Genomic DNA, 10,424 nt, shown 5'->3' on the forward strand with positions numbered 1-10,424 from the left:
AGTGTGAGCCTGAGTGTGAGAGTGAGCCTGAGTGTGAGCCTGAGGGTGGGTGTGAGCCTGAGTGTGAGAGTGAGCCTGAGTGTGAGCCTGAGTGTGAGCCTGAGTGTGAGAGTGAGCCTGAGTGTGAGAGTGAGCCTGAGTGTGAGCCTGAGTGTGAGAGTGAGCCTGAGTGTGAGCCTGAGTGTGAGAGTGAGCCTGAGTGTGAGCCTGAGTGTGAGAGTGAGCCTGAGTGTGAGTGTGAGCCTGAGTGTGAGAGTGAGCCTGAGTGTGAGCCTGAGTGTGAGAGTGAGCCTGAGTGTGAGTGTGAGCCTGAGTGTGAGAGTGAGCCTGAGTGTGAGTGTGAGCCTGAGTGTGAGTGTGAGAGTGAGCCTGAGTGTGAGAGTGAGCCTGAGTGTGAGCCTGAGGGTGAGAGTGAGCGTGAGGGGGAGAGTGAGCGTGAGTGTGAGTGTGAGCCTGAGGGTGAGAGTGAGCCTGAGTGTGAGAGTGAGCCTGAGTGTGAGCCTGAGTGTGAGAGTGAGTGTGAGCCTGAGGGTGAGAGTGAGCCTGAGTGTGAGAGTGAGCCTGAGTGTGAGCGTGAGTGTGAGAGTGAGCCTGAGTGTGAGCCTGAGGGTGAGTGTGAGCCTGAGTGTGAGAGTGAGCCTGAGTGTGAGCCTGAGTGTGAGCCTGAGTGTGAGAGTGAGCCTGAGTGTGAGAGTGAGCCTGAGTGTGAGCCTGAGGGTGAGAGTGAGCCTGAGTGTGAGCCTGAGTGTGAGAGTGAGCCTGAGTGTGAGCCTGAGTGTGAGAGTGAGCCTGAGTGTGAGAGTGAGCCTGAGTGTGAGTGTGAGCCTGAGTGTGAGAGTGAGCCTGAGTGTGAGCCTGAGTGTGAGAGTGAGCCTGAGTGTGAGTGTGAGCCTGAGTGTGAGCCTGAGTGTGAGTGTGAGCCTGAGTGTGAGAGTGAGCCTGAGTGTGAGAGTGAGCCTGAGTGTGAGCCTGAGGGTGAGAGTGAGCGTGAGGGGGAGAGTGAGCGTGAGTGTGAGTGTGAGCCTGAGGGTGAGAGTGAGCCTGAGTGTGAGAGTGAGCCTGAGTGTGAGAGTGAGCCTGAGTGTGAGCCTGAGGGTGAGTGTGAGCCTGAGTGTGAGAGTGAGCCTGAGTGTGAGCCTGAGTGTGAGAGTGAGCCTGAGTGTGAGAGTGAGCCTGAGTGTGAGCCTGAGTGTGAGAGTGAGCCTGAGTGTGAGAGTGAGCCTGAGTGTGAGCCTGAGTGTGAGAGTGAGCCTGAGTGTGAGAGTGAGCCTGAGTGTGAGAGTGAGCCTGAGTGTGAGCCTGAGTGTGAGAGTGAGCCTGAGTGTGAGAGTGAGCCTGAGTGTGAGTGTGAGCCTGAGTGTGAGAGTGAGCCTGAGTGTGAGTGTGAGCCTGAGTGTGAGTGTGAGTGTGAGCCTGAGTGTGAGCCTGAGTGTGAGTGTGGTCAGACGTAACAAGAATGCAGTGTTCAGTTTCTAAGAGAAGGAGTCACACACCACAACCATTTCCTGCATGCAAACAACACATGCATACACGATTAAACCCGTCGCAGCCCACACACACACACCACACACACACACACACACACACACACACACACACACACACACACACACACACACACACACACACACATTCAACGTCCCAGTTCATTAAGACGAGCTCTTGAAGACTTCTATGCCGGGGTCACAGTTTGTTTATGATCCTGTTTTATGATGTTGTTGGCTCCTGTAGTTTTTCTAGCGTTACCCCCCCCCCTGAGTGTGAGAGTGAGCCTGAGTGTGAGCCTGAGTGTGAGAGTGAGCCTGAGTGTGAGTGTGAGCCTGAGTGTGAGAGTGAGCCTGAGTGTGAGCCTGAGTGTGAGAGTGAGCCTGAGTGTGAGTGTGAGCCTGAGTGTGAGCCTGAGTGTGAGTGTGAGCCTGAGTGTGAGAGTGAGCCTGAGTGTGAGAGTGAGCCTGAGTGTGAGCCTGAGGGTGAGAGTGAGCGTGAGGGGGAGAGTGAGCGTGAGTGTGAGTGTGAGCCTGAGGGTGAGAGTGAGCCTGAGTGTGAGAGTGAGCCTGAGTGTGAGCCTGAGTGTGAGAGTGAGCCTGAGTGTGAGCCTGAGTGTGAGCCTGAGGGTGAGTGTGAGCCTGAGTGTGAGAGTGAGCCTGAGTGTGAGAGTGAGCCTGAGTGTGAGCCTGAGTGTGAGAGTGAGCCTGAGTGTGAGAGTGAGCCTGAGTGTGAGCCTGAGTGTGAGAGTGAGCCTGAGTGTGAGAGTGAGCCTGAGTGTGAGTGTGAGCCTGAGTGTGAGAGTGAGCCTGAGTGTGAGTGTGAGCCTGAGTGTGAGTGTGAGTGTGAGTGTGAGCCTGAGTGTGAGCCTGAGGGTGAGTGTGGTCAGACGTAACAAGAATGCAGTGTTCAGTTTCTAAGAGAAGGAGTCACACACCACAACCATTTCCTGCATGCAAACAACACATGCATACACGATTAAACCCGTCGCAGCCCACACACACACACACACACACACACACACACACACACACACACACACACACATTCAACGTCCCAGTTCATTAAGACGAGCTCTTGAAGACTTCTATGCCGGGGTCACAGTTTGTTTATGATCCTGTTTTATGATGTTGTTGGCTCCTGTAGTTTTTCTAGCGTTCCCCCCCCCCCCCCCCCCCCCGTTGTTCAGGACCCATTAGACCACAGGTCTCAGGTCTCAGGTCGTAGGACGTAGGTCTGTGGTTCTTCTCCAGTGTTGAACTGTTTACTATGCTGGGATCCGACTGCATCCAGCTGGAACGCTCCCAGTAAATAATGATGGATTCCACTTTAACAACTTCCTGGAGCAGGCACTCAGGGTCTGGGAATCACTCAGACGAAGAGAAACCGCGACAGGATGTGATTTCATCTCGCTTCCCTCTGAGCCGCTGCTGCCGACCGCGCGTGCTGCCTCCTCCACTGTGGTACGTTCTTCTTCTGCAGGATTTGTTGTTTGCATGTTTCTTCACTCTGCTTGTTTCATCCTGGTTCTTTTTCTTTAGCATTTTACTGCTGACATGCAGGATTGCGTTGTTGGGTTGTGAGGGCAGGCGCATGAATCTGGCTGCTTTAACAATTTAATAGAACTTTTATTTTGATTGATACTCCACTTTAAAAGCAATAAGGCTCCAGGCTGTGCTTCCATCTATTTTACTGTCAAGAAAGTGGCGACCATCAGAACCAGATCAGCAGGATTTCTGCTCCTGTTTGCCTCACGACTGTGGAGGAACTTTGTGTGATGAAGGAATTCGTCAAGGCACGAGAGGCAGGCTGGAGACTCAGAGACAGCTGGCACTTTACAGGATAGAAGGAACAGAAGTACAAGGGCGGCTGAGAGATGAGGTCGACTCAGCTCCCCCAGAACATCTGACCCCCTTCCCTCTTATACAGTCGTACTTGTACTGCTGGGCACTGTCAGTTATACCTCATTGGGATAGTACTGACAGATGTGACCTTCACGTACTCTGAACACAGCTACTCACACAGACGACGCTGGCGTTGCGTGTCATCTTCTCTATCGGGAGGCGTTGTAGCGACAAAGATATGATTAACAAAGGACTCATTGAAGACAGGTTCACTCCCAGACCCGGGCCAGGGCCCAGAGTCAGATTGGCTCTAGCTCTCACAGACCATTCATGAGAATAAGACCAAGACAGTTAAACAAAGGATACCGGATAAAATTCCTTATGAATTACAGTCACTGAAGAAAGAACTTCCACAGATCAGTACTGTAGGTTCTTGGGCTGCACCTCCCTGTGAGAGGCAGCACAGCAGGAGCTTCCTGTTGGAGGAGGAGCAGATCTGGTGCATGAAGAGTTAATGAGCAGGAGGGCGCAGCACACATGCTGAGGGAGGAGTCTGGAGGAAACAGAGGCAGCCAAGGGAGGGGCACAGGCAGCAATTGTTGGTCTCCTTGGTAAAGGCAGGTCACGAGACATGGCTGCAGGCAACCGCTTGAAGTGTTCACTCTGTTGCTGTCTCTCCATTTCTTCTTGAGGTCTGGGGGAGTGTGTGCCTCACCGCCCTGCTGAAACCATGGATAACTTCCAGACTGTGCTGCGATTCTTCATGAACCAGAAAGCCACGATTGGCTACAGTTTCATGGCTCTGCTGACGATAGGCGGGGAGCGAATCTTCACCATGGTCTCTTTTCAGTGCCCCTGTAACCATGACCAGAACTTTGCCTATGGACTGACTTTCCTGCTGGGCCCTGCTGCAGTGCTGCTGGTCCTGGGTCTGTTCTTCAGCACCAGGCTGTGGAGGCTTTACACCGGCTGCTGCCTCGATCCCATGAAACTGTGCCCTCGTGGGAACTGCTTGGGCTGCGTCAGGGTGTTGATGAGCATCTTCACTGGGGCTTGTGTGGCTCCTATAATGTGGCTCTCTGTGGCCCTGCTTAATGGAACCTTCTATGAGTGTGCTGTCAGCGGTCTGGATGATAACCTGGTGGTGGATCTGTTCTGTAAAAACAAGACCATGAAGTGCCGCGAGGAGCTGGCCCGGGTGCCCTGTGACAGGTCCAAACTGTCCAGTGATGAGCGCATGGAGCTGCTGTTGATGTTCAGAGCCCAGTCTCAGGTGAGGGGAGTTTTTATTCCGTCTAACCGGGCAGGGAGGCTCAGGACACTTCACAAACTAAACACGAGTGTTGCACCAAACTACCAGAATTTATTTTATTGAGAATAAAAAGACTTTTTGCTTTGAGAAACTATGAATCCATAGCTTCTGCTGGGCTGTAACCTTGGCTGTCATTACCGTTTCATGACATAATCATTGTCACCAGCTGCAACAAGAGTGTGCCCCTCCCCTCGGGTGAGGACGACATCACTTCTACTCCTCACATCTGGTGTTGGTTCACCCCAGTTGTCATGGTGAACGCTCACATGTCATGTTGGAACAGTCTGAAAGCTGCATCATCACATGAACTTTGACAGATGCTGCAGTGGGAAGCCAAACCTGTGACTGAACGCGTGAAGCCACTTGCTATCCTTCTCTTCGGTTCAGAACGTTGACATTCAAAATGAATCAAAAACAAACTCAAATCTGCCTGTTTGATTTGAACGCTAATCTAGAGATGAGCATCAGATGAGAAACATGCGGCGTCCAGAAGTGGGAAGGGTTAACGGCGCAGGTCCGTCTGCCCCGCTTCCAGGCAGGTGTGTCTGATCTCAGCTGCTCTTTCTCCTTACCCCTCCTATCTGATATCATCGTCAGTGCTCGAGCGTCCGTCGCAGCACAAAGAATCTTCTTGCGAGCTCACCGGGGTTTCCCACTGAATCTCTTGGTCTTCTTGAAATATTTATGCAACTTTGTTGATGGGAATTGAATTTATTTATCAGCATTTCATCAATTAGCACACGTGTCACAATAAAGGTCTAGAGAGGTAGAAGAGACATCTTGATCTCATGACACTTTTGCATCGTAAAGATTCTTTGCATTAAAAAATTTGATTACATTAAAAAATCTCTTTATGCCAGCTGCCGTGTGATTGAACTGCCACCATCAATGTGGGTGTCGACTTATCCATCAATCAGTCCTTTCCGTTCTTGTCTGGCTGCAGATCCTGGGCTGGTGCATCATCATCATCGCTGCCGTCATGGGCCTCCTCGGTACCTGCTACACCAACTGCCGCTCCAATGTTAGCTTCCTGCAGCTCACATTCTGGAAGCGTTACATGGAGAAGGAGAAAGAGCGCTTCGATGCCTTCAGCGTGGAATACGCCACCAAACTGGCTGAGAGAAACCTGCAAAGCTTCTTTGAGAACAAGGACCCGGATGCCTTCCCATTCCCCAACCACAGGGCCTGGGAGGAGATCTCTGCCCTCTACACCTTCTCCAGGAGCGAGCAGTACTACAGCACACTGCAGCGCTACGTGGAGAGGACAGACAGGGACTTCACTCCAGAGAAGAGACCGGTCTTGGACCTGGAGCATGGAATGGAGCTCAGCTAGAGGAGCATGATGGGACATGCGTGACCAGTGAAACTGTTGCATCACTGAAGAAGGGCTCCACCACTGTTATACGCACACGAGTTCTCATTACCTCTGTACCACGTGTGCTGTCGTTGTGACTGAACCCGCTGTCGGAGCAGTGCGTCTGACAGCACTGAGGTCTTCCTATGTGAGGTTGAAACACTCCACTAAAGTCCACTTTTACAGACAAGGACATCCAAGGTAACAGCTGAAGTCACTGTTTGTGCAGCACTAAGACGTGCATGTTAGGAAGGAAAAGCAGCGATGAGGATTTTTGTAACTGATTGTGAGGCCTTCCTGGTGCCTGTGTGGCCTTGTTCAGACTGCCAGTCCAGATCAGGTGATTGGTGTACCCAGACGGCACTTTGATCCTGACCAGCTGCTGAGGTGTTCTGAAGTCACTCTGAATCAGATTTCTGCGGTGCATCTCAGTCTAGGGTATGAGACCGCTGCTTAAACCAGCAGGTTCTCAGGTCACAGCAGAATATCAAATCGCCACTCCACCGCAACGTTTCCTCTTCCTCTGAAGGTTGCCCATGGCAACCTTTACACCGGCTGCATTAAAACTGTGTCTCGCAGATAGGTTGGTGATGTCTGGGCAAAACTACGCTCATCACTTGCAAATAAATTTGGACAAAAAAAGATCTGACTTGAGATCAGTCTGATTCAAAGGCATGTGATTTGCCTGCAGTCTGAACGGGGCCTGCTGACTGGGAGACGCTAACGAGACCCAACACAGCGCTCTGAAACTCTCCATGAAATCAGATTAGATGGAAACCATCGTGAGCCAACCAAGCTCAGCTACATCGAGTTTATTGCCTGCAAAGTTGCACGTTTCCCCATCATCCTGTTAACAATTCATCTTGGAGTCAGAAATCTGATAATAACTGCATGTTTGCTGCAAACTAAACGTGCTGCAGCTCAGCATGAGTGTGACTTGACGCTGGCGCAGAAATACTGTCTTCATTGTGGTAGACACTTCCTCTTTTCACCACAGGGGGCAACAAAGTCAACACCAACCGAAACTACATAGTGGCTGCTTTAATGAAATATTTCAAACATTCCCATCTGTCGGCTGGAATTGCTGGGTGTGAGTCGGTTCTAGAGCTGCTCTCCCTAGACAGTGGGTCACGAGATGATAACTGATCAAACACCTTTAGCTTGACTTGATGTTTGGTTAAACGAAACCCAGGATGTCAGAATTTCTAAAATCCTGACTCTTGCTCAGGTTGCATTCAACTGCAACAAAACATGAAGTGTCTTTTGTGTTTGACGTGGTGATACGGATCATGACCCGCCTCGTTCCAGCCGGATGAGCCGAGTGTTGGTGCCTGCGCAGTCTTGCTAACTGTGATGACTAATATGTGGTCTGTCAGCATTCCGCCCGAGACATCCAGAAACGTGAGCGAGAAGCCCAGACATGCCGCTGCAGGGCCACTGGTGGGAATCTCTGAGAAACAAAGGGTTTCCTCTGGCATTCAGGTATAATTCTGCATCTTCCATCATGACACCTTCACAATGGAATGTTCAAGTCAGTCTCCTGTTCTACATCTTGCATGCTTGTTTGACCCACTGGCAGCACACTCATGACAGCAGCTTTACTGAGTTTAGTAAAGTCGCAACCATGACTGTGAGATTTCCAGCAGTGACGATGAGCGAACCTCGTTCGTCATCAATGCGGTCAGTCGAGAAGTGACTCTGACGTGCCTCCGTGGGGATTTCAGGCCTGTTTCTGTTGCTGGATCCAGTAAACATTTACAAGATGCATCTGCCGTTTCCTGTTGCTCTCTCAGAGTTCCTCCTGTCGCCCGGCAATCTGTTGGACGATTCTTGAAAGGACGGCAGAGGGAACTTGAGTTGTTCTCCCCGCTCTCACCCAGCCTTCACTCTGACTCACTCACTTCCCGTATTCCTGCATGTTGAAGTGGGTTTCACTTTGTTTGACTTCAGTGTTCTATTGTTGAGACGTTCTACTTCAGCCCACATCGCTGGGACTTGTACGGCACTATATTTAGCAGACAAGTTACAAATTAAACTTTTGTGCAAAAAGCATGCAAAGAACTCCACAGTTCCAGTCTTCTGCCTTCCGTTTGTCATTCGCTCCTACAGAAACTGTAAGTCCAGCCATGCTGACTCAAAGTTAGACTCATTCAGATTCTGGAGGGGTCCGCATCCCCACAGACCACCACCCTGCCCCCTCCTTGCATCATTAGATTCCCAAACCGAGTCGGTGAAGGGAGGGGTGTCAGGAGTTTGTTGTGGAAAACTTCAGTTCATGTTACCACAGTAACTGACTCAGGGTGCTCCCCTCTTTGGTATGCAGTGGTCCTCCCCTCCAGGGTGTGTGGTGATCTATTGTTTTGAAACAATTGGCTTCATTCACAACATATTGCTGTTGCATTTCTTCCCAGTTTTGGACTGAAAAGGATTCAGGACACATTCCTCCTCCATTTTCTCGGCCGGGGCCTGGTCACACGCAGACATCCCTCATAGAAACTGAACCTCCAGGTGGAGAGAGACGTCAGCACAGCCCTGAGGAACATGAATCCATAAACAACCTGACCAACCTGACCCCCGGGGTCAGAGGTCACCCACACGTCCCTCCCAAGCCACTGATGGGGACAGCCAGAGTTAAGTGATCTGGACCAGCACGACTGATATGAACTGGAATTGAATTTTTAAAAACCCTAATAAATCTAATGACCGTACCTCAGGTTGCCGTTGACAGTCAATCCTACAAGGATGGAACCCAGCAAATTCAGAAACACGTGCGCTCTTGAATGTTCTTACCTTCAAATAACCTCCGATAAGAAAACACTGGTTTTCACTCATTTTCTCTCACAACACAACATTCACAGGAGGCAGACCTTTGTTTTGGCTTCCTAAACCAAAGGATGGCTTCAGCGTGGGTCTAGAAAAGTACAGCGTCAAAAGGAAGTGACAGGACATTCTGAGGTTCAGCGAACATGACAGACGTCAGAGTCATGAACGAACATTGTGCTACTCATCAGCAGACAGCATTCGCATCTTTCATCCCTCCAAAGTCATTCAGTAATCCCTCAAAAAGCTCTTGAGGGTGGAACTGATGGAGCCAAGGTTTCTGATTGATTGACTTCCTGCTGAGCAGTCTAGCAACAACATAAATTCCATGGTGTCTACGGTTCATCACAAATACACACACGACCGACGGAGCTGCTCAACCACAGAGCAACCAGTGGGGGGCAGTACACCAGCTTCCTTGGAGTCACAACACCTCCTTGTTTGACTGGTTGGCAGGAATAAAAACTCTCATCATGGCACCAGATCCCACACCCTTAGACAGAACCTGAGAGCCGCTGGCAGGACCTGATACTGGACTTCGTCCAGTTTATTTTGTCTAAATGGAAAAACCGATGAGTCAGTTTTACTTCAACAACACCCTGTGATTTTTTCCCAGGACCTTTCATGGTGTCCTGACAGAACATTAATCACCATTAATAATGGAGGCCAGTAGAAGAAGCTGGCCCCGTTGCACCCACTGGGTTTGTGCCTGGTGAACATCCTGCACCAGCGGGGCTGAGACGCTCGAGTCATCTGGTACTGTCAACCACACAGCCATCGATGGGGACCAATCACACTGCGGCTCTCCACACTGACCACACCAGTACAGACTGGTCAGGGGCCAGCACAGGCTGGTCAGGGGCCAGCACAGGCTGGTCAGGGGCCCAAGTCTGAGAGGCTAGCATGACCTCCATCACTTCTCTCCAAGTGAGCTCTTCCACTCATGAGTGACTGTTTGTTGTCATCAATATCCGCTGGCATGACAAACTGCACATCAATGGTGTCAAGTGGTTTTGAACAAACCAGGACATTTAGCTTGAGACTGTGTGAGCCTTGAGTCAGAACAGGTCGCGTTCATATGGAGTGACAGAACAGAGCTTTGTCTTCACGACTGGAACAAAAGCAGGCTCTCCCTCGAGTCTCCACCATGATGCCTGTAATCCACAATCCATCCTGCTGTCCAATCCAAGATTCTGTCTCCTGCTGGCTGAAAAGACCTGGTTAATCCACCTGTCATTCAGTGTACACCTGCTCCACCTGCTCCCACCGCCAAGGACGACAAACTCCGCTGAGTCACACTCAGCTTGGCAGGGTTTTTGCAGTCAACATAGTCAAGATAAGTCCCAGGTGTTTGTCATTTGAAACTAATGATTGATTGTCCACCGCCACATCTGCTAACATCAGCACTGTTAGCCCAGTCTCCCTCACTTCTCTGGACAACGTTGCTCTCTGATCCACATCTTACAAGTTAGACCAGGGTCCTGGGCGACTCCAGTGTAGTCTCAGGTGGTACAGGCCCTGTGCTCACCTGGTATTAAGGTCCAGCCTGAGTGATCCGATCACTAGTGGTCAGCCTTAAGCAGGTCCGCGTCCTGAGGTACGATCACTG

The 10,424-nt window shown here is 50.7% G+C and overlaps 1 protein-coding gene across 4 annotated transcripts; it reads left to right on the plus strand.

Moving 5' to 3' along the window:
• Positions 1-2,683: 2,683 nt before the first annotated feature.
• LOC147253932 (calcium homeostasis modulator protein 5-like) lies at positions 2,684-8,959 on the plus strand. Of its 4 annotated transcripts, none has more exons than XM_086219306.1 (3): positions 2,684-2,948; positions 4,022-4,602; positions 5,585-8,275. In XM_086219306.1, the coding sequence occupies exons 2-3, from the start codon at positions 4,060-4,062 to the stop codon at positions 5,972-5,974; spliced, it is 933 nt and encodes a 310-aa protein (XP_086075432.1). In that variant the 5' UTR covers positions 2,684-2,948; positions 4,022-4,059; the 3' UTR covers positions 5,975-8,275. The 4 variants fall into 4 exon arrangements, 1 of the variants encoding a protein (XP_086075432.1); XR_015118614.1 differs by lacking the exon at positions 2,684-2,948 and adding an exon at positions 8,407-8,959 and having other exon boundaries at positions 3,137-4,602; positions 5,585-6,196; XR_015118612.1 differs by lacking the exon at positions 2,684-2,948 and adding an exon at positions 8,407-8,956 and having other exon boundaries at positions 3,137-4,602; positions 5,585-7,477.
• Positions 8,960-10,424: the final 1,465 nt, after the last annotated feature.

This window comes from Aulostomus chinensis, chromosome 11, assembly GCF_037954235.1.
Source record: "Aulostomus chinensis isolate RoL2024-O1b breed Wild chromosome 11, RoL_Achi_v1.0, whole genome shotgun sequence".
Lineage (NCBI taxonomy): Eukaryota > Metazoa > Chordata > Actinopteri > Syngnathiformes > Aulostomidae > Aulostomus > Aulostomus chinensis.

What these genes read in the sequence shown, in the direction of transcription:
- LOC147253932 (XM_086219306.1), top strand. Translation starts at nt 4,060, where the DNA reads ATGGATAACTTCCAGACTGTGCTGCGATTCTTCATGAACCAGAAAGCC. An exon ending in TGTTCAGAGCCCAGTCTCAG is followed by an intron (nt 4,603 to 5,584) that starts GTGAGGGGAGTT and finishes GTCTGGCTGCAG; the next exon opens with ATCCTGGGCTGGTGCATCAT.